Source organism: Ostrea edulis, chromosome 6, assembly GCF_947568905.1.
Source record: "Ostrea edulis chromosome 6, xbOstEdul1.1, whole genome shotgun sequence".
Taxonomy (NCBI): domain Eukaryota; kingdom Metazoa; phylum Mollusca; class Bivalvia; order Ostreida; family Ostreidae; genus Ostrea; species Ostrea edulis.
In genome coordinates this window covers 32594023-32619091 of record NC_079169.1, presented here as the reverse complement: position 1 = coordinate 32619091, position 25069 = coordinate 32594023, and the positions used below count along the sequence as shown (strand labels likewise).

General features: G+C 37.4%; 1 protein-coding gene across 1 annotated transcript; it reads right to left on the bottom strand.

Moving 5' to 3' along the window:
• Positions 1-9148: 9148 nt before the first annotated feature.
• On the bottom strand, positions 9149-24653 carry LOC125647613 (uncharacterized). The gene is made up of 3 exons (XM_048874361.2): positions 22831-24653; positions 15351-15500; positions 9149-12057 (listed from the first exon to the last, which is right to left on the bottom strand). Exons 1-3 carry the CDS (start codon positions 23081-23083, stop codon positions 11876-11878), a joined length of 585 nt encoding a protein of 194 aa, XP_048730318.2. The 5' UTR covers positions 23084-24653; the 3' UTR covers positions 9149-11875.
• Positions 24654-25069: the final 416 nt, after the last annotated feature.

Genomic DNA, 25069 nt, shown 5'->3' with positions numbered 1-25069 from the left:
GTCAGATGTCAACTGACCAATCGCCAAAGAGAAGTTTCATCTTGTCTGTCCATTGTCCAGAAAATATCGACAGGCTTTTCAAATCTTTTGTGATGTGTTATAAATTAGTGTTTAATTTTTCTCCCTCTTGTCAATGGCCACACTTGCGATAAAAATAGCCCCTGTCCGGAGAGAGGGATGACCAAAATGACCAGTGTCCAGTACCAGCTAATTTCATTTCTTCCAATATCTCTTTTCTTTCAATGGGGACGAAAACCCGGTGTAAAACAGATGCATGCTCAGAGAGAATAATTAAATTAGAGGTGTTTTTGATAAAAATGGGCATGGACGTCAGCCCGGATCCGCTCTTTTGTACTCCCCCCTACGAAGTCGTATTCATGTCATTACGACTTCGAATGGCAATTAAATCCCGACATTTTCACCTTTTATTGCTAATTTTAAAAAGGGATAATGGATCATTACGACGGCAGATTCTTAATATTCCGAAATCTAAAAGGCAATAGAAATACAAAAGCAATATTTTTCAAGATTAAAAGGATAATGGCCAATTCACTTTTTCTTTTAGCACCTTATCAGTTTATATTTAGAATGTCATTAGTGTATACCATTTTTGTATATTGTACATATGGCCTAAATTAATTAAAATTTTTGTTTGTTTGTTTGTTCCCCATTTCAACGGCACGGAAAAATGGCCCAACTAAAAACGAATTGCTTTGTTTCTTTCTGAATCGTTCCAAAAAATGTTTCATATCTTCGTTAATAAAATGTGCATCAACTATGTGAGAGCTTGGTTAACTAGCCCAAAATGAAATTCCCACCTACCGATTTACATATATCCGTCAAAATACTTGGTGGTCAAAAGGAAACAATTATTTTAGATAAGACATAGTTTTAATATACGATACTTATTGAGTCATTGGTAATATTAAGGTATATTTTAAAAAACAACCCAGAGTTTTTAATTATTTCATGAATTACATGTTTCAGGGGTTACGTATATAGAGAGGGATATTCGGAAAACCAAATTTTCGTGAAACTCTTCAACTTCATATTTTAAAAAAAAGTACAATTATAAACCTTTTTAAGATACAGCTATAAACAGTTTACTGTTTAAACACATCAGTCGACAAATCAACACGCAGTAGGGACTACACTTTCTACATTTCAAGCATGTTTTGATTATAATTTTCCTCTTCTTTCCGTGTAATTTCTTTTTATTTGGAAATTTAATTCCGATACATTGTTAGACATATTTTCTATTTGTAACATTTTTAAAACCATTAAAAACACCAATATTCAAAACAAGAAGATGATTTGAACATATTTTATTGTCTGGATGTTATTACAAACAAAAATGATTAGCTTTCATAAAGCAATTCTGTACATATATAAGTACAATTGATTAATATATACATGTATGTACAATTGATTAATATATACATGTATGTACAATTGATTAATATATGCATGTAGTACGTACAAACAAGATGACCCTACTTCTTCTCTTTAGACCAGATTCTGACGTTTTTTTGTTTTGTTTTTTTTGTTTTTGTTTTAACTAGAATTGAGCTTGAGCAACAATAGTAACTGAACTTCGAAAATTACGCAAGATACAAATCTTGCTTTCAGGGGCGGACCTGGAGATAGTCCGTAGTTATTTTCCCGGAAGTTTTATTCTAAATGAAGCAAAATCGTGCGTTTTGGGGAGTTCTCTGTCATGAAATAATATATTTTGGTTGTCATATTTCCAGATTAAATGAGAGACAAAAACGGCAAGTTCTGCATTCATAAATAACTTTCTATACGTATGAAAGAATAAGAAACAAAACTTTATAAGAAATTTATTTTATGCATACCAATATTCACAATATAGTTTTGTAAGCTTGGTATGATATATTATAAATGCCTATTATAAATATGCTCTGCCAACAAAAGGGGCGTACGCCCCTCACACCTTCAATTTGCCACTGGCGTATGCATATCAGATCTGCGACCCCGCCCCATCTCTTTCTGGATCCACACACCGTATAATTTCGTTGAATGGACAGAATGTACAGCAGCACTTAAATGCACCCAAAATATGTTGGAGAATTTATTTTTACACTTTCTTATCTATTCTTAGTATGTGAGCCTTTTCCAGACTGGTGACTGTATGATTTTGAACCGATCGCTAGTTTTGACGGACTGTTGTCACCGTTTCGAACTTTGCAAGGGTTGTTTGGTATTGTACATGTGTGGCAATGCAATATGCTGGAGGGGATTCATTTCAATATGTTCTTTAGTCGCTTTGTGAAACCTCTTGCTATGAAACGGGAAGTAACTCTATGATATAGAAACTATTTACTTTCTTTGAGCATCAAAATGATTGAACAAATCTTAGTGTGCAGGAAAGAGGCTCTATATTTTTTATAACTAATTGTCGCATTACTCCGATGTTCTCGTCTTTAGCGAGATGAGTGGTTTGAATGTTTCCTCTTGATAAGGATTAATAGGCCCAGAGACCAAGTAGAAAAACCTTTAAATATTTTTTCTATTAGCAGTGATATGTACATTAAAAATTGTGGAAAAATAATACATAAAAGACGAAGTTTCATTATAGAATATCATATAACGGGTATTTTCTGTGGGTGAAAATTTTTGCGATCCGATCCCTAAACGATAGCAAATTATATTCTACACTTCCAATTTCTGCGGTTGCATTGAACATGTAAAATGTATTTATATATTTTTTGCGATCGTAATTCTTGCAGATTTCTCCTATCCGCAATAAATGGACAACCATAGAAAATAGCCATTATACGGTATGTATTCATGCAACAGTTACAAATACATGTACTGAACCATCGACTGGGGTCAACAGAATTCAGAGTACGTACCGAGGGGTTTCACGACTACAAACTGAGGATGAATTTAAGCGAAAGATTTTATATATTTTTGGATTATGAATATTACACTACCGTGATTATTAACATTTTATATAATATTCAGAATAAAGCATCAGTATGGATTTCACTGACTTATAAATAGTAATATTTCATGAATGAAATTAATTTTAGATTATGACTTAACTCTTCAATCATGGGATCTGGTCTATTGCACAAAAACAAAGTAGATAACAGTTTTATTGCATATGATCAACATTGCAGTTTGAAATAATATCATGCACTTTATTTATTGCTTGGATATATTGACAACAACGGTTTTGTTTGACGCGAGAAAAGATATGTTGCTGAAGGCTGAGGGAACGCATAAGGGACATGCAGAGACGCCGTTTCTGAGGGTCATTCTGTAACTATTTTATTATCTATTTAAGAAATCAATTTCTTTTTTGAACATTCATGAGGGTATGAACTACGATATTTCATGAAAAGTACGCCGACGTGAAGCGTGGCAGTTCATCCTCTCAAGTAGTTTCAAAAATGAAATTTATTTCTTATATTTACATTCTACTTTCATCTCTGTCGGAGTTCCCAGTCGCTGACGTAGAAGTACTATGTCTATCAAGATTCATGTGCGCATTGTTTACAACAGCACTGCATTCATGAGGAAACGGTTAGCATCACAATTTGTAAAGAAATCAAAGGCAAAGACATTGGAAACTCTTTAATGGGCCAATACTAGTAAAGGTACCAAACCAAGGCTTTATTTGGTCGATGCCCCAGCATAGCGTTCTTTTTTATTGGGACATACATACATTCATATTTTTCTAAATTATATTTTAGAAAAATACTCTGTTATATTTACATTTTGTCCAGTGGGAATTCGGGTTAGAATAGGTCCTCAGTACCCCTTGCTTGTCGTAAGAGGCGACTAAATCCCTAGTAAATGGGGCGGTCCTTCGGATGAGACCACAGAAACCGAGGCTCCATGTCACAGCAGGTGTGTCACGATAAAGATCCCTCCCTGCTCAAAGACAGTAAGCGCCGAGCATAGGCCTAAATAAAATTTTGCAGCCCTTCACCGGCAATGGTGACGTCTCCATTGAGTGAAAGATTCTCGAGAGGGACGTTAAACAATATAAAATCAATCAATCAATATAAACTATATTTTGATATCAGAGGCACAACGGTAGAGGCGACGCTTTTCTACTTACGTTTCTGACGTAAATTGACCAATTTTTGGTACTTAAAACATTCTTTGAGTAGATATTGTGTTGCAAAATAATCAAAATACATGTACATGGTTATTAACTATTGATATTTGGGCTCGGGTCGAAAACGAGTAAAAAGTAAACGTGGACACCAAGTAAGGTCACATCAATTCCACACTTAATTTCTGTGTTAGATGTATCAAAAGATCATCATCATTAGCTTTCTTCCCAAGGCATATAACCTGAAAATTATCCGGCTTAGCCTTCACAGCATCTGATGAGAATTCCACTCCCCGTGTGTGTAGGACAACGTATTGTCATCTGCGTAGTTGTATAATGCCAATTCCTCAACAAAATAAGATATATTATTCAAGAAAATGTAAAACAGAGGGGTCTTAGAACTCCTACTAACTGTTATGTGGGTCAATGTTTATGCATTGTTGTCCGCTACTGAGATAGCAGGCACCAGAGAAACCGCATGCTTTCAATTTTGCTAGCACAACCCCTTGCGGGAGCAAACACTTTAGATAAATCCATCAAAATAGCAGCTACACGCTTGTGCTGATCTAGAGCTAATTTCCAATCCTCGACCAATTTATGGAGGTTCGTTTGATATCCGAACTCCCTTCGGAAGACCGCTACTTATGCGAGTGTAAAAGGCGTCTGATTCGTCGCACCAAGACGGTATTGGTAAAATAATTGCCGAGGTGCTTTACCCAAAAGACAGTCCTGTAGATATATGCCTTGTGGTATTATATTCTGTAGCACCCTATCAAAAGCCATTTTTAGTCATGAAGAGGGACATATTGAACTTAGTTTCATGACAGTATTGATAGAATTCAAGAAAGTGTACGTTGCAGACGACTTACGACAAGTGTTCTCATCCCGCAGCTACACAACAAGTTGTTGTGTAGTACACCTGTCAGAATCAGACAACTCACTTTTACCTCTATCACGTCAGGGGAATACTGTTCTCTGCTATATTTTGTGCAGTAGTAAATGCACTGCCTCAACCGATATATAGCATTTACCCAACAGTGAAAGGTGAAGTTAACGAACAGTGATCAATCTCATAACTCCTATAAGCAATATAAAATAGAAAGTTGGGCAAACACGGACCCCTGGATATACCAGAGGTGGGATCAGGTGTCTAAGAGGAGTAATCATCCCCTGTCGACCGGTCACACCCGCCGTGAGCCCTATATCTTGATCAGGTAAACGGAGTTATTCGTAGTTAAAATCAGTGTACCAAGAACGGCCTAACAATCGGCACGAAACACGTCAGACAGCATTTGATCCAATGATAGATTGTATTGGCAAACTAGATCGCTATAAAGACCATAGAATTTGCAAAATGCTGATTTTAAACGAGACTGTTGGAACCCCTGCACCATCAACTTGTTTGTCAGTAGCCTGCTTCGATTTAGAAAATTACCATACGCAGAACAAGCTATTACGTATCGAATCAGTTGAGATATGTAAACACCATATGCAGGTGATAATGGAATATTGCTACATAAACATGGGAAGTTGACGATGGAAAAGTTGAAATCATCCCGTTTGTCATAAAGTTGAGTTGTTAGTTTGCCGTTAACATCTATTTTCAATAAAATATCTAGGTATGAAGCAGAAGTGGACGACTCTGTGGTGTCTTTTATTTCGAGTTCACTGGGATGAACATTACATGATGTTGCTGTGAACAGAGAGATATAAAGGCACTCTCAGATGACAAAGTATTTCCAGACTCACCGATCTACCTCACACACTGAAAACAGCAACCCAAACAAATTGACACCATTTGCTTGCCATCTTCACCCACTGAATTCGATGAAATAATACGCAACTTCCGAGATATCACCTTGCCCATAAAAACTTAAAACATAGTGTGAATTCAGATGATATCCCGGAATCGCCTTGGTTGGTTGGTTTTGATTGATTGATTGTATATTGTGTAACGTCCCATTCGAGAATTTTTCAACCATTGCCGGTGAAATTTAGGCCTATGCTCAACGTTTACGGCCTTTGAGCAAGGAGGGATCTTTATCGTGCCACTCCTGGTGAGCCACGGGGCCTCGGTTTTTGTGGTCTCACCCCATTTAGTCGCCTCGTACGACAAGCAAGGGGTACTGAGGGCCTATTCTATCCCGGATCCCTACGGGAGGGATTCACATGGACTCGCAATTGGCAACTCAAAATGAAAAGACTGGTATTCAGTCGGGTGATATTAAATTCACAGAAATACATGTCAGAATACATGGTAAAGATGGAAGGTCTTGTGACGAAAATGTGGGTATTTATCATCTTGGTAAAATTGTAACGAGTGAAGTAAAATATTGAACTCAATAACATTAGCTAAAAAGATAAGTGATCCTATTAAGTTACAAAAAGGTGCTGTTCAAACGCAGCCTACAAATGATCACAGGAAGACACTATCATTTCAGCCTTCTTGGGTAATACAGTTTTAATTAAGTTACAACAACGTGTTAAATGGCGGTCTTTTTAATTTGTGTTTGATGCTTCCTCAGTTGGGTTTCCAACATCAAAATACATTTGTCATGCAACGGTTCATTGCTTATAAGAAGACCTTTAGGAAGACGTCTGCACTTTTAAAGCCTCAGGATTCAGAGCAACACAACCGTGACTAATGAAAAAGACGAATCTCATAACTCCTGTAAAGAATATAAAATTAAGAGCTGGGCAAACACGGACCCCTGGACACATCAAGTGTGGGATCAGGTTCCTAGGAGGAGTAAGCGTTTATCACACAACCAAAATCACATCCGAAGTGTCTTCTAGCAGATGTGGTAATTCTCTGTGGTAAAACATTCCTATCTGTTGACACAAGAGATAATGTCACAAGTGGTTCCTCAAATAAAGGTAATTCCCTGGCAATACTACAGTTATTAGCCAAACATGATGAACACTTCTGCTTTCATCTTCAGGCAGCAGGAAGAATACCTCTTAAAAGCAGCAATTCCATTCAGAATGAGGTTATCCAAAGCATACGGAATCACATAACGGGTAATATTGTGGACCGTTTAAGGGGGGGGGGGGGGGGTTATATTCCATTACAACTAATGAGGTAACTGACTAGTATACAAATAGATGTTTTAGTCTCGTGTCTTAGATTTCTAGATTGACTTTGCAACGCAAAATCTATGTAGAACTACTAGGGAAGCAATTACGAATACGCCCCCTGGAAATCCTTCGCTTGCGTGTAGGTCCAATTGAGAACATGCGAGGGCAAGCATGCGACGGTGCATCAGCCATGAGATCGGAAAAACGAGGGCGTCAGGAACGAATCAAGTCCGTAAACCAACTAGTTGTGTACACTCACTCTCGGAGTCATGCATTGAATCTGAGTTTTGCTTCAGCATGCAAATTACTCTTTGAGAGAAAAATGATAGACACCCTAATACGTCCGAGATATTTCCCTTCGGAGAACTCTCGTACATAGCAAGGCGCTAAACAATTTGTTTAGATGCGGGAGTGGGACAAATCAGTGAGTTTCTCACAGTTTCATCACCCGAATTCAACTGATACACAAACTAAGTAAATGATAAGTATTCAGGAAGTAATCAAATACATTATTCTTATCACATCACGATATTTCATTGCTCGTATGTATCGATATCCAGGAAATTACTTGCGAATATGATATTGTTTTTGTTTCCACTTTTTGACAGTATTTTGTGCATGTATTTCATATATTTACATATTTAAAGAGAAGCCGCTTTGAGTACATTTTATCGTCTTCCTCACTGACTGTAGGTCCACTCTGTCCCACAAAGGTATTGATATTCCGTATTTCTCTCTCAGTTCCCCTAAACGGCAAAGGTTCTTAAGACCATTACAGAAAATGAAGAGGATAATCCAACAGATTATTGTGACCATTTCATTTCTGGATGTTTTCCTTAAGGAACGGATATAAGGTTTCAGAAGAAGGATAAGGCGGCTCACTCAGTGTGTTCTTGGTTGCCTATTAATGTGACCAATCTTGCATACGATGGTTTGTTCAAACTGACCTCGCTTTGAACTACAATTTTTGGGAACGACCTGACCTATCTTCTAAAGAGGACTCGGAGAGAACTCAAAGATTGGAAACGGTATTGTGTAAACATGAACAAAGACACTTCAGACAAGTTGTGTAATCTGCTCAATCTTTCAATGGGGACCCGTAATTGGACGTGAAAATTCTTTTCTACATCGGATGTGTTTCACCAATCACAACTTGTCAGACAGAGATATTCTTCTCTGGACTTAGACACATTGAAAGCCTCGTGCGCAGTAAGTACTATGTAAGAAGACGGATGAGCTGGACTTGCACTGATGCATCTTCACCATTCATTAGAGATTGACCCAAAAGAAATTGTGCAATCACTCAACACATAGAGGAACTATTTCAATCAAGTCGTTTTGGCTAAAACATCTCTTAGCTCCAATCCATACCCAAAGTTATCGTTCCTTACACTCACATATACCTCTGTTAACGTGTCAAAATAAACAATGTTATTCCACATGTAAATCCACTTTTTCACGGCTAATTAAACTAAGAAATACTTTATAAAATATCGGGAAAATGTAGAACAAGCAACTATTTGTAGATTTTTCCCCATTACAATATATTCTTCATGTACCTATGTATAGGCCAGATGCAATAGAACAACCCAATATCCACGTTTCAACCCAACTCAATGCTTCTTGTGTCACAAAAAGACTTGACATCTGCTCATTATTTATTTATTTACGTATATTTTTGTAACTGAAGTCAAAACCATACTTTATTTGAGTATACATGCCATTTTACAATAATCTTGTAAAACCCTTGAGACGTTGACAGAGGTGTAAGTGAGAGCAAGGAACGACAACTCTGGACAGAGATTGCTCTTAGCTCATGAAGAAAATTTAGGAATTCACGCCCGACGTCTTTTTCTCGTATAGTTGAAAAATTGCAATATGTGTCGTGTATGTAGTACTCCGACCCCCCCCCCTTTTTTTTTTTTTACTGTTTTGATGATACAATTTTGATCAACAGCATTGTCTACCGGAAGAGAATTCTTTTGTTAATGGATTAAGGTGTATCAAAACTTTATTGAGATGCATTGCATATATATAGCAAAGTATCCACATAAGTCCAATGACGATATTAAGGAGACTCATACAATAATATCAATATACAATGATACCAATATACAAATTTCAATTTACAAAATTGTGAATATGAATAACCAATAATATGAATAGGCAACAATATGAACAGGCAATAAAGGGACTGATTCACAATTTCCCCCAACATTTTCCTTTTCACTTTTAATGATCAAAATCTACTGTCTAATATGTTTAAAAGATTTCACATAAAAAATAAGGTTATACGTTATCACAGAAGCTCATTTTAGGGAGTTTATTATTTGTTTTGTAAACAAAGATTGTGGTGTTATTGTGTACGAAATTTTCAAAAGAAATGGATATTGATCAAAGTTTATCATATCTTTCACATTTCAACCATTCTTTGGGTAAAATGTGTAATCTAAAAGTTAAAATTTGTGACTCTGCAGAATTAAGATGCTTTATATTACAAAATTATTGTTTCACTGCTTTGTTTGTATACATTAAAAGACTCGAGTCTTTGTTTACATAACACAGATTTAAGGCTAAATGAGTTATATTTTTAATGTTTAACATCAAAAATGAAAAATATTTTTCTCAAAAATTGTGAACCAGTCCCTTAACATGAATATGCAGTAATATGAATATGCACTAATATGCATATGCAATATCCAATAATATCAATAAACTATACCATCAATATACAATATCAATATATATTATGCAGACAAGAGCTTCTAAACAAAACAGAGGACCAGGGGTCGGGGTTATAAAAGTGAGACAACCTCATTTTTAAGATATGCCCCACGTCCAAGACATGATGCAGTATGGGGATCGTGTTGCTATCAACTGTCAATCAAACCATGCTGGTAATTTCTAACGACCATTTGCTGTCGATAACGACATTCAGATATGACTTTGATTATGGCTTCATATCAACGATCATTTGCTGTCGATATCTTCGTTTCTAACTCGATAGCATATTTTGTATTGTGTCGATCAACCATTGTGATGTACGAGGGCTAGGCCAGTTAGTCATTGTGATATCTCAGGACTGGGTAGTCAATCATTGTGATATATCAGGACTAGATAGTCAATCATTGTGATATATCAGAACTAGATAGTCAATCATTGTGATATATCAGGACTAGATAGTCAATCATTGTGATATATCAGAACTAGATAGTCAATCATTGTGATATATCAGGACTAGGTAGTCAATCATTGTGATATATCAGGACTAGATAGTCAATCATTGTGATATATCAGAACTAGATAGTCAATCATTGTGATATATCAGGACTAGGTAGTCAATCATTGTGATATATCAGGGCTAGGTAGTCGATCATTGTGATATATCAGGACTAGGTAGTCAATCATTGTGATATATCAGGACTAGGTAGTCAATTATTGTGATATATCAGGACTGGGTAGTCAATCATTGTGATATATCAGGACTAGGTAGTCAATTATTGTGATATATCAGGACTGGGTAGTCAATCATTGTGATATATCAGAACTAGATAGTCAATCATTGTGATATATCAGGACTAGGTAGTCAATCATTGTGATATATCAGGGCTAGGTAGTCGATCATTGTGATATATCAGGACTAGGTAGTCAATCATTGTGATATATCAGGACTGGGTAGTCAATCATTGTGATATATCAGAACTAGATAGTCAATCATTGTGATATATCAGGACTAGGTAGTCAATCATTGTGATATATCAGGAGTCGATCATTGTGATATATCAAGAGTCGATCATTGTGATATAGTCAAGAGTCGATCATTGTGATATAGTCAAGAGTCGATCATTGTGATATATCAGGACTAGTTAGTCAATCATTGTGATATATCAGAACTAGGTAGTCAATCATTGTGATATATCAGGACTAGGTAGTCAATCATTGTGATATCTCAGGACTGGGTAGTCAATCATTGTGATATATCAGGACTAGGTAGTCAATCATTGTGATATCTCAGGACTGGGTAGTCAATCATTGTGATATATCAGAACTAGGTAGTCAATCATTGTGATATATCAGGACTGGGTAGTCAATCATTGTGATATATCAGAACTAGGTAGTCAATCATTATGATATATCAGGACTAGGTAGTCAATCATTGTGATATATCAGGACTAGGTAGTCAATCATTGTGAGATATCAGAACTAGGTAGTCAATCATTGTGATATATCAGGACTGGGTAGTCGATCATTGTGATTTATCAGGACTGGGTTGTCGATCATTGTGATATATCAGGAGTCGATCATTGTGATATAGTCAAGAGTCGATCATTATGTAGAGAGGTAAGGTAGTTAGCCATTGTGATGTATGAAGGTTTTGTTTGTTTACTGTTTTTATTCCACTTCGAAAAATTTTCTCTAATAAAAATATGTCATCACTTGGTGTTGAAGTGCCACAAATTGACCCATGTATGGGGCTCTGAGCCGTAGGAGCAATGTTACTTATCTTAAAAACACGATTGTGACTAGTGCCGAAATCGAACCCAGACCTCCCAGTGGCGAAGCCAGTCCCCCAACCAGATGAAGGACTTTAATTCTGAAGATTTAATTAAAAGATGAGCGCATTATAGTTTTATGATCCCGGCACCAAGTCAAGGTTACATTAATTACATTGGAGTGTTTACAATGGTAATGGTAGAGTATCTATATCTACAAATTGGGTTTCTTAACAACATTGATTATGAGCAAGATGGTGGTTATGATATCTAGAACCAGGGCGCCCACACAGAGGCCAAAAGACCAACCAAGATCCATTGTGAACGAAATACGGTGGTGAATAGGATTGTTGTAATGTGAACCGTATATTAATACGGCAACCAAAACTGCTACACCTGAAAATGTAAAGTTGTAGATGATGATATCATTACAATATTACAACAACAAAAATGATAAATTACTTCATAGGTCGTTAGTCTATCCAAGTAGAGTAAATGATTGCATGAATACAATTCTAACAAGAGGCCCATGGGCCACATCGTTCACCTGAGTCACCTTGGTCCATATCAGAAGATTTTCCATATCTATTTGCATGTAAAACCGTAGTCCCTATAATTATGGCCCCAAACCCACCCCTGGAGGCCATGGTTTTTGCAAACTTGAATCTACACTATGTCAGAAAGCTTTCATGTAAATGTGAACTTCTTTGGCCCAATGGTTCTTGAGAAGAAGATTTTTAAAGATTTTCCCTATATATTTGTATGTAAAACTTTGATCCCCTATCGTGGGCCCATCCTACCCCAGGGGGCCATGATTTTAACAAACCTGAATCTGCACTATATCAGAAAGCTTTCATATAAATCTCAGCTTTTCTGGCTCAGTGGTTCTGGGAAGAAGATTTTTCCTATATATTTGTATGTAAAACTTTGACCCCCTATTGTGGCCCCATCCGACCCCCGGGGGCCATGATCTTAACAATTTATAATCTGCACTATATCAGGAAGCTTTCATATAAACCTCAGCTTTTCTGCCTCAGTGGTTCTTGAGAAGATTTTAAAAGATTTTTCCTATACATTTGTATGTAAAACTTTGAGGCCCCATCCAATCCCCGGGGTCCATGATTTTAACAAACTTGAATCTGCACTATGTAAAAAAAAAAACCAAACAAAAAAAACCGGAAAAAAAAAACAAACAAAAAAAACCAAACAAAAAACTTTGACCCCCTATTGTGGCCCCATCCGACCCCCGGGCGGCATGATTTTAACAATTAGAATTTGCACTATATCAGGAAGCTTTCATATAAATCTCATCTTTTCTGGCTCAGTGCTTCTTGAGAAGAAGATTTTAAAAGATTTTCCCTATATATTTGTATGTAAAACTTTGATCCCCTATTGTGGCCCCATCCGACCCCCGGGGGCCATGATTTTAACAATTTAGAATCTGCATTATATAAGGAAACTTTCATATAAATCTCATCTTTTCTGGCTCAGTGGTTCTTGAGAAGAAGATTTTTAAAGATTTTCCCTATATATTTGTATGTAAATCTTTGATCCCCTATTGTGGCCCCATCCGACCCCCGGGGGCCATGATTTTAACAATTTAGAATCTGCATTATATAAGGAAGCTTTCATATAAATCTCAGCTTTTCTGGCTCAGTGGTTCTTGAGAAGAAGATTTTTAAAGATTTTCCCTATATATTTGTATGTAAAACCTTGATCCCCTATTGTGGCCCCATCCGACCACCGGGGGTCATGATTTTAACAATTTAGAATCTGCACTACCTAATAAAGCTTATCTATAAATTTCATCTTTTCTGGCCCAGTGGTTCTTGAGAAGAAGATTTTTTAATGACCCTACCCTATTTTGACCTTTTCTTGATTATCTCCCCTTGGAAGGTGGCCTAGCCCTTTATTTTAACAATTTAGAATTCCCTTTACCTAAGTATGTTTTGTGCCAACTTTGGTTGAAATTGGCCCAGTGGTTGATGAGAAGAAGTTGAAAATGTGAAAAGTTTACAGACGGACGGACGCCGGAATACGGGTGATCAGAAAAGCTCACTTGAGCTTTCAGCTCAGGTGAGCTAAAAACGACTGCAGGTAGGCCTATGCATTAAACTTTTACATCGAACACGCTAATAATTAATTCGCGCTTACAGTGAAGTGAGTTTTATTCCTTGTAGTTTTTAAGCATATCAAGAACTTATTGGATATACTCTACTCGTAATTTTGCATTCTTTATAGGAATTTTGAGATCCCAGTGAACTCGAAATAAAAGACACCATAGTCTTTCACACCTGCTTCGTATTCAGTTATTTTATAGAACATAGATGTCAACGGCAAACTAACAACTCAACTTTAAAACAAACGGAATGACTTCAGCTTCCCATATTTATATACAGTAATATCCGATTATCACCTGCATATGGTGTTTATGTCTCTCAACTGATTCAATACCCAAGAGCTTGTTTTGTATATGGTCAGAACTGTAGCTCTTTGGGAACAAAAATTGGGAAGGATCAGAGAGCTATAGATCCACCCCTTATAAAAACCTTCAGTTTATGGTGCAGAAAAAAAATCACGCATGGTTGAGATCTTATATCGCTGCATTACTGCATCGCTGTCGAAAAATTCCTAACATATATTCCCACTATACTTGTATCCAAACATACCTTACGTCTCAATATGAGTGAAAAATTCGAGTTTAGGGCGAAGGAGCAAAACGACGAAAAGGCAAAAACGCAAATGTGAAGTTCAACTAATACGTTCGCATATTTGCAATATAGCCTTTTTGAAAAAAAAAATCGTCGTATTTATAAAAAAAAAAATCGACGTATTTAATCGGATATTGACCGCCGCGGTGTCCGAGAGGTTAGAGCGTTCGCCCCGCATGCGGAAGGCCGGGGTTCGAATCCCGGCAGCGACAGACCTAAGTCGTTAAAACAGGTAGTGACAGTTCCATCGCCAAACGCTCGGCATCAGGTGTGAATGTCACGGGTCCTCGAAGATGACCTTAAAAACGGATGACCCGTGTCACAGTAGGTGTGGCACGCTAAAGAACCCTCACTGCTCAATGGCCATAAGCGCCGAGCATAGGCCTAAATTTGAAGCCCTACACCGGTCTTGGTGACGTCTCCATATGAGTGAAAAATTCTCGAGCGAGACGTTAAGCAATATACAATCAATCAATAATCGGATATTGCCGGTACGCATGCATGAAACCAAACAAGGATAATTGTGCTAAATTAGATAATAACACACATTAAGTATATACATATATATAATTATATGTATCTGCAAATCTCCAACTGCCTAATTTTTATTGTAATTAACCTGTCACATGTACTATGTGATCATGAACAAAATTTCTTCTGCTTACAAAATGTGTTCTCCGTAAAATGCTTACTTTGGTTGTTACGATGTTTAAAAGCACCTTTTGTTATTTTAAAAATGCAAGTTGTTATATGACACGTTTAATACAATGGAGTTGTATTTCTTAGGTTTAATCGTATATACAGTGCAACCTGTTTAATCCAACATGTTTTGAAAATATTAGAGTTCGTATTGCATGTAATCTTGTAATAGAACTAAAGAGAACCGTGAATGAAAATCAGTGTTGAAATATACAGTGAAACATTTTGTACAGGATTCGGATTAGGCAGGTTGAAGTGTATGCATTATTTCTTGCTTACCTGTCCCGGCAGCTAGTACAGTCGTCAAAATATGTAGGATCCGCCTCTGTGATAGTTCTGTGATAAACAGACAGACGAACACACCAGCAGTGGACATCATGAACCCGATCAAAGCAATCGTGGCAAAAAGCCTTGTAGCGTGTAGCCAGCCTGTCATACAAAATATCATTATAAAAGTAGTACTCACGAGCTGTATCTATTACATGTTCATACGTATCACAGCATACATGTTCATACGCATAACAACATACATGTTCATACGCATTACAACTTACATGTTCATACGCATTACAACATACATGTTCATACGCATCACAACATACATGTTCATACGCATCACAGCATACATGTTCATACGCATCACAACATACATGTTCATACGCATCACAATGTAGTGTTTTTGTTCTAGTCAATCAAACGTTTTAATGACTACATTTGTCATGATAACATGGAATGACCTGACACCCCTTATAATTAGAACAGCCTGTGTGTATATAAACCCGGGGTGCTGTGATTCTGTATCATTTCTTCCAAGCTGATCGGAGAGAGGGGGAGCTTAAAGAAGTAAGGCTAAATAAAGGTTTTAGAATAAGGAAAGGTAAGAGACAATCAATTCAGTGGCCCGAATAGAGCTGAAGCTGTTTTGGTTGTTTACTCGCCTTATTGTTTTCTGGAGTGGTTGTCCATTGTGACCGACCATAGCACTGACAGTAAGTCAGGGAAAATAGCTAGTGCTGGGGATAGTGGCCCGAATAGAGCCGACCTGTTCCTGGTACTAGTCTATTTAGTTAAGAAAACATACTATTTACTTTCTTCAAGTCTTCCATTTATTATTGATTTACTTCTTGATTTCAACCCAAGGTAGGGACATTCAAATAAATAAATATATATCCAATCAGTGATTGAGGAAAATTATACGTTAGTTAAGCAAAGAAGTTCTTTTCGAACTCATACTAGATTAACGGCAATAGAGTGCCGTTACAACAACATACATGTTCATACGCATCACAACATACATGTTCATACGCAACACAACATACATGTTCATACGCATCACAGCATACATGTTCATACGTATCATAAAATGTTCATACGTATCACAGCATACATGTTCATACGCATCACAACATATACTACTCAAAATTTGATAAGGGTCACTAGATTCTATGTGTGTAATTTACCACTAACATAACAAAAGACATAAATTTGACTCAGAAACGTGTTTACTCAGGTTATGGATGAAAATTCATGAACGGTATGAACTTTCAGCTTCTCCATCGTCAACTTCCCACATTTATGTAGCAATATTCCATTATCACCTGCATATGGTGTTTATATATCTCAAATGATTCGATATGCAAGAGCTTGTTCTGGGTATAGTCAGTTTTTAAATCGAGGTAAGCTACTGACAAACAAGTTGATGGTACAGGGATTTCAACAGTCTCGATTGAAGTCAGCATTTCGCAAATTCTATGGTCGTTATAACGATCTAGTTCGTCAATACAACCTCGCATTGGGTCAAATGCTGTCTGACGTGTTTCATACCGATTGTTAAGCCGTTCTTGGCACACTGATTTTGACTGCGGATAACTCCGTTTACCTGATCAGGATATGGGGCTCACGGCGGGTGTGACCGGTCAACAGGGGATGCTTACTCCTCCTAGGCACCTGATCCCATCTCTGGTGTGTCCAGGGGTCCGTGTTTGCCCAACTATCTATTTTGTATTGCTTAGGAGTTATGAGATTGATCACTGTTCGTTATCTTCACCTTGCATCAATACGGAAGGCTTGGAATCTGATAACAACACCAAAAGGCATTTCATTACAAAAGGTTAACAGCAAACCAGAGAAAGAATTACACAGTTTTGGGGGATAGTCCATCATTACACTTAGTCGATGAAGTGTCAATACCGGGTATGGGCTCCCCTTGCATCAATGACGGCTTGACAACGTAGAGCCATGCTGTCAATAAGCACCCGAATGTTTCCAATGGGAAGGTTGTTCCACTCTTCCACGAGGGCGTTTCCGAGCTCTGTCAAAGTTGTGGGTTGTGCTCTACGGCGTGAAAGGGCAACCTGCAGCATGTTCCATACATGCTGAATCGGGTTCAAGTCCGGCGAGCGCGCTGGCCAGTCCATACGAACAATTGTCTCCTGCTGAAGGTACTGCTCCACCACCCTGGCGCGATGAGGACGGTCGTTATCATCCATTAGGATGAACTCAGGGCCAACAACACCAGCGTAGGGTCTGACGTAAACATCGAGGATCTCATCCCGGTACCGCACCCCCGTCATTGTTCCTCTCTCCAGGACATGAAGATCTGTTCTTCCATCCCTGCTGATTCCACCCCAGACCATGATGGAACCACCACCATAACGGTCATGTTCACTGATGTTGGCATCATGGAAACGTTCACGTTGTCGTCGCCACACTCGGGGACTCCTGTCTGTAAAGTCCAAACAATACCTGGACTCATCGGTGAACAGAACTTGAACCCAATCGTTCTGTGTCCAAGTGACATGATCTTCAGCCCAGTCCAATCGCTCCCGCCGGTGTCGAACAGTCAGAGGGACTCGAACACACGCCCTTCTCGAGTTGAGACCTGCATTGTGAAGCCGATTCCGTATCGTCTGAGTGGATACATTCACCCCCTAGGCGTTCAGGAGGTCGTTACATAGGCTGGTTGCTGTCCAGAAGGGATGGCGTCGTGCCTGAAGAGACACAAAATGGTCTTGGCGTTGGGTTGTCGACCTCTGACGACCACCCCCATGTCGGTGTGCTGCTGTACCAAAAGTTTGCTGTCGGTTCCAGGCCCTGTTTACAACGCTCTGGCTGACGTTTAGTGCATTTGCAACGTCATGTTGTGAATAGCCAGCGTCAAGCATTCCAATACATCTGCCCAGTTGTTCTGTCGTCAGGCGACGCCTTACACGTTGAGGGGGCATTGTGTTGATAAACGTAGTGTAAACACTCAAGTGAGTTTGAAATTTTAGAAAGAATCAGAGTGAAAATCGTGCAATGGTAGCAAAAGCATAAACTGTGATGAGAAACACATTTCCCATGGCATGAAATGCACGTGCAAGTTTGTTGAAGACGTTTTTGATTTCACTTGGACACAATATTGCCAGTTATGCAGTTATTAATTTTTTAAACAGAAAAATATCTATGATCCTTATCAAATTTTGAGTAGTATATTTACAAAGACCATTCCATCCTAGTAAGATGAGAATAAAGGTACGCGTGTATTTTAACATTAATGAAGTTGAAATTTCGCAAGACTTAGATTAATAGCGTCTGTATTTTGAGCTCACTGGAATTAATATTTTCAAAAGGTTATTTTATGTATTCTTTAATTTCCTTACTACATGCTCCTAGGAATGTATTTCACAAACTATACTCAATTCATGAAGAAGAGAAAATCCCCATAGGCTGCATCACCATTTATCTGGATCATGACCGAAAGAAACTAATGTCTGGAACTCTCCTTGCATTATTGGACTTTTCTCAAGAGGTAGGCTCTCAAAATTTTTGTGAGGTGTAATTGTTTGATACTTTGTAAGAGGCGAGATCAAAAGTTCAATGTCTTACAAAAAACTTTTACATAGTTTTCACCACTTTAAAACTAAATATGATGAATGTTGAACCTAATCGATTAACAAGTAAAAACATACGATTATAAATAACACTCTGCATACTTTTTCTACTGTTTTTTTTTTTCACAAATGAAAATGTACATTAAAACTATTAAATGTTCATTAACATGTAATATTATGTGGTTTTTAGCAGTCGCTCGTCGTTTTTCTTTTTCCACTAAACTGTAATCGATGTCGGATGACAGAAACTTACGGGAGATTTTATCCCCCTCCCCCTAACTATTTGAATGTAGATTTTTATCCGACATCGATTGTTTGATCTTGCCCCTAAGTAAAAATATCAAGGAAGGATTTAAATTATAATATTTGTTGTTGTTGAATTTTTGTTGTAGATGTGGGTGATTGGCTTTTGACCAGCTGATTTAGCATGTGTTCGACTTCAATGTAAACCAAGTCTCGTGCCTTGCTTGCAGTATATTTTTGCTATGAAAATGCTCATTAAGAACAGTACTACATGATGTAAAAGTAAAACTTCTGAGAGGTTTACTTTAAAGGAGGAAGGTTAGGTGAGCGGTGAGTAAGGAAAGCACATACAAAACTAATAGAGTGGTGCAACCTGCAATAGACCGAGGGAGGTGTCTTTCTTTATACTGTGACCATTCTTTTAAAAAATCGTATAAAGAATATGAAAGTGAGATTAGAGCAATTGATTGATTTATTGTATCTTGCTTAACGTCTCACTCGAGAATTTTTCACTCATATGGAGACGTCACCAAGACCGGTGAAGGGCTTCAAATTTAGGCCTATGCTTGGCGCTTACGGCCATTGAGCAGTGAAGGTTCTTTAGCGTGCCACACCTACTGTAAGTTTGGTAAAGGTTTTTAATATTCTCACCTCAATATCTGTATACTTCATTACATGATAACAGCACTACTACTTTGCCGATACTTTTAAATTATTCACCATCTTCTCACCAGAGGGCGCGTTACGCAAGCTTCGCTGGACTTTAGAAATTTTCTGCATCACGTGGCAATGTAAGCACATGGTAAAAATGCTTGGTGAACAACATGCAATATTTTAACTGATTTGTGTGAAATATTGAAAAAATATATGACTGTTTTAAAGTAGAATAGGAAACTGATATCGATGTACATAAGGTTTTCTGTGTCCATCAAAAAGTAAAACTACTAATGCCCCATGCAGTGTAGATTTAAGTAGACCATCTTTATGGACAATAATATACTGTATAAAATTTTAGAATCATCTAATTTCTTCTGAAAATGAGGAGCAATGCTGTCCAGACATTTTGCAATTGCTGAAATCCTAAAGCACTAACATCTGAAATGTAGCGTCCTCGATGAAAGGGAGACAATTCAAATCATTCATCGTTTCTATCAGTCTTGCCTGGATTACCACTACTGTATTTTGTTTTATACAAGTTGTGGCTTTTTGACCTGGTGTGTTTCACAAATCATGTTTTAATCCTCCTAACGCGTTCACAAACAATTTTATATTGAAATCGGAAATCATTTCCAATAGTAAATTTTATTTTAAGTTTTACTAATTAAATCTGATCTATGTAAAGGATATAAGCCAAAAACTTCCGGTTTCGTTTTTCGACATAAAAATAAAATACTCATTTGATGGAAATTATATAATTAATATTTTGTTCATACATGTAGCACGTGCAGTTTTATAAGTTTCTTGAACATTTGACTACATCGTGAATACATACACATAATATACGATATCATAGAAAACACATCCACGCGTCGAGACATCAGTTATATTTTACAAGGTATGGTTAACTTCATCTGTGAAATAACCAGTGTAACAGGGATAATATAGGTAATTTTGTTCAATGGTTTTTTTTAAAGAATTTTAAAAATGAATCCAAATGACTCATACACGTCATTTCCTGAGAATGATATCTGCATTGATTTCCAATTTTTATCTTCCCTGAATTTTTGCTTCCTGGAAAAACATTTAATCTGATCTGCTGTAATTTAAACATATTTTATTGAGAAACTCAACAGGATTGGGCTATCAGGCAGAGCCTATGTAGGCCCTCTCCCAAATACAAAGGTATGATTGATAAAAAGGATTTTTTGAAGATTTAACAATATTGTAATGAGAAAATTATCATTCACCACCAGAGATGATGTCCTTATCTATGTGATAAATGTTCCGTAGATTTCTTCTATTTTATGTATGTTGTAATTTGTGTTAGTGGCAACGTTTCTTGAACATATCAATAATGGTTTACAGGGTAACTATGACATTATATATCGTCACCATATCGACCCCCTCCACACACACAGTTGCTTTGAGAGAAAAGTATTTAGAGTTTTAGCGTCAAATTATTCATCTCTAAACTTTAAAAACAAGAGGTACTGTGAGCAATGCTCACTAAGAATACCCCCCCCCCCCCGCTTACCCCAATCTTCCAAAGGGTGTTGGTAATATAAGGTATAAACTACCTCTTTTCTGAGTGTAAAAAAGAAATGGCATGACAAACCGAACCATATTGCTACTTCGATGTCCAGTGCGCGTGACCTTTGACCTTTTGACCCCCAAATCGATAGGGAACATCTTCATCCCATGGGTAGTCCATATGTATGATATGGTGACTGTAGGTGGAAAGGATAACGCTTTAGAGCCCGGAAACCATATTGCTACTTCAATGTCCAGTGCGCTTGACCTTTGGACCCCAAAATCGATAGGGAACATCTTCATCCCATGGGTAGTCCATATATATGATATGGTGACGGTAGGTGGAAAGGATAATGCTTTGGAGCCCGGAAACTATTGCGTCTACAGACGGACACCCCCCCCCCCCAACTTGTTGCGGGGGGTATAATAATTACCCCCTATATTTTATTTCCTGAGAGAGAGAGAGAGAGAGAGATCCTTTTTATGAATTTACACAAAAAAGCCCACTGGAGTTCAAGTTGTGAAGAGCAAGATTCAACACACTTAAAATAAAACAAACCTCATATTATCTATACGGGAAATTTTGTTTTACACAGAACTCCGAGGCAATACTGCGTGACCTTGACTACCACCTTAGTACTGTTAGTGAAGCCAATAAATTATTTTCGCTGAAAACAAAATCGTTTCTGTGTAAAAACATTTGATCAATAATAATGATTAATCAATAAATAATACACGTACGGATAGGGCGCAGCAGCAAACGGATTTTCTGAATAGAACCTAAATACAGGTAGCTCGCAGATTTTCTTAATAACAGAATGAATACAGTTAGGGCGCGGAAGCAAACTAGGTTTCTTACAAAATCTCAAACACATATTCCCTCTCTAACCCGGAGAATTTCTAACCTTAAAAAAAACCCTTTTTACAAATAGATTCCAGATGCATAGTTTGTAAAATTGAAAAATCACTTATTTCTGAATAAGTTATCGTTTAAACTAGCCCATTCATCAGATGTTATCCCATGTATTCCGCTGTTGCACTACATCTATCTAAATCGAGACGGCTTGGTCACAGATGTTGTTTATGAAAATTTAAAATTCCTACAAAAGTAATGAGCTCGCATGGAAAAAACACGAATATGAACGGAGAGTCGGAGACCCCGTCCGGAATCTCGAAGAAGAATGGGATGATGACAAAGGGAGGTGATAATGTACGAATTAAGTCTAAACATAGAAACATGAAATGAATAGCTTGTTCTAGAGAATTAGTGGTACAAAAATGCATCATAAAAGCGATAATCGAAACCTCCAACATGACAGACAAATATTTAAGAACAAAAAAGCTCGACTGGTACATGTATATTGATGCAGTCCTCGGAAGCTCTGATGCATATACTATTTCTACCACAGTTTTACAGGGTACCTTAAATGAACGAAACGAAACCATATTCTTACCGGAAACTTGCTCCCATGAGATTTCTGCACACGAATCTGCAATGCAGACTTTCCACAAGCCTTCCTGTATTGTCGCCAACGAAATGCCGAAGTTAATCCCTATATTGTTATTGTCAAAATTAACTGATGCCTTTTTTGTCACCCAGCCGGTAGTGGAGAACCCGATGATGTACAATAAAGTCTGCAATGGAGCTAGCACCAAGCATATCTTCAAAAATGTCGAAGAAGCTGAAAACGTTTCTCCTACAGACATATTTGCTTCAAAACAACCAGTTCTGTTATGTATGGAATTTTTAAATTCCCCTAGACGATGTAGTGTAACACATTCAAACGTACTTTGCAAATGATGGCCGTCAGATGATGAATTGTTTAAACTGATTTTAAGAATAGATTATATCGCTTCGTCGCATGTTCTACCCCAATGAACACCATTCGTAGGCTTACTTGCACTTGTTTATCAACCAATTTCTTCACGTGGCGCGGATCCAGGCACTTCATTTTGTATTGTACCTTGTTTGGAACAGGGTGCATCTTCCAAGGAAATTGCTCGTGCACACCGAAAGGCTATCCTTTGAGCTTATATAAACACTTCCTTTAACACCCGTCATATCTCTAGATGGTAGAGGACCCGAGCAACTATGAGGCGATCTTTCCTCGATTAAAATGTCCAAACCCATTTGTAGGCTTACTTGCACTTGTTTATCCATCAATTTCTTTACGTGACGCAGATCCAGGCACTTCATTTGGTATTGTACCTTGTTTAGAACTGCGTGCATCTTCCAAGAAAATTGCTCGTGTACACCGAAAGGCTATCCTTTGAGCTTATATAAATACTTCGTTTAACACCTATCATATCAACTATGAGGCGATCTTTCCTCGATTAAAATGCCCAAACCTGTGTACATTCCCGAATTCTATATGCTTTTCTATTTCCAGTTCGTAATAGATGAGATCCTTTGAAAACATGGATGAAAATATATATATCAGCAATATTTTTCTATTCATTTCAAGCATCAGTATGTTAGCACATCGACTGCTGAACTGTTGGTCGCGGGTTCGAGTTCAGCAGGGGTTTTAAATTTATTTCACTTTGCTTTCGACTAAAAAAGTATTGTTTGACTGAATAAAGTAAATTTGATAGTTTTCAATTCCAAAATATTGCTGCACATATCCTCCACTTTTCATTCATATCAAATGTCTTTGCATGGTGTTGCAATCATCCTTAAATCCAAAACAAGTATCCTTCAAGGCATAAGTCTGATTGTTTTCGTCAATCCGTTTACTGAAACCTTCACGTACAGAATCTACTGCACGTTGTTGTTCCTGGCTACAATGTCATAGCTCAGTGTAGCTGCAGAACTGTAGCTCTCTGAAAAAATATTTTGACATAACAGAGAGCTACAGAGCCACCCCTTATAAAAACCTTCGATTTACGGCGCACAAAAAGCTGCGCACGGTTGAGGCCTTATATCGTTGTATTCTTGAGTTACTGTCTCATAAATTTAATATCAAAAAATTCTTAACATATTTTCCTACTATACTTGTGTCTAAACATACCTTCAAATATTCATTAAAGCCCCACACGACCTGAAAACTCCCAGCTTCAAATGATTTCGTTTGTTGACGTAGCCATGTTAGGTAGCCGGGTCAGTTCGTACCCTGTTGTTGTTGGTATATATTCATAAAATTCGTTATATGTCATGTATTCGCTCTTCATTTATTATCAATACGAATAATTTATAGAAATTAAAAAAATAAAGTTTTTCTAAAGGTAAAATAAGCTCTTGATTCATGAAAATGCTACTAAAGTCCTTAACACTCGTGTGGCAGGGATGGAGACCGGACCAAACTAATGAAAGCCGCATTGCCGTGAGTTTAGCAATTTGAATAAATATTATTTAAAGGCACTGGGATGATATATTATTTAGAATATTTAGCTAAATTATTTGTGGGGATATTAGTTCACATCTAGACGTTATTGTGCAAGTATGGAAATTAACCAGGATTCTAATTGACCGGCTACCTAACATGGCTACGTCAACAAACGAAATCATTTGAAGCTATTAGTTTTCGGGTCGTATGGGGCTTTAATGGATATTTGAAGGTATGTTTAGACACATGTATAGTAGGAAAATATGTTAAGAATTTTTTGATATTAAATTTATGAGACAGTAACTCAAGAATACAACGATATAAGGCCTCAACCGTGCGCAGCTTTTTGTGCGCCGTAAATCGAAGG

Bases quoted from the DNA above. Each gene is read 5' to 3' on its own strand.
- LOC125647613 (XM_048874361.2), bottom strand. From the start codon at position 23,083: ATGTCTGTAGGAGAAACGTTTTCAGCTTCTTCGACATTTTTGAAGATA. The intron at 15,501-22,830 runs GTAAGAATATGG...TTTGTATGACAG, and splicing joins CTCATGGGAGCAAGTTTCCG to GCTGGCTACACGCTACAAGG. The intron at 12,058-15,350 runs GTAAGCAAGAAA...TTACATTTTCAG, and splicing joins TGTACTAGCTGCCGGGACAG to GTGTAGCAGTTTTGGTTGCC.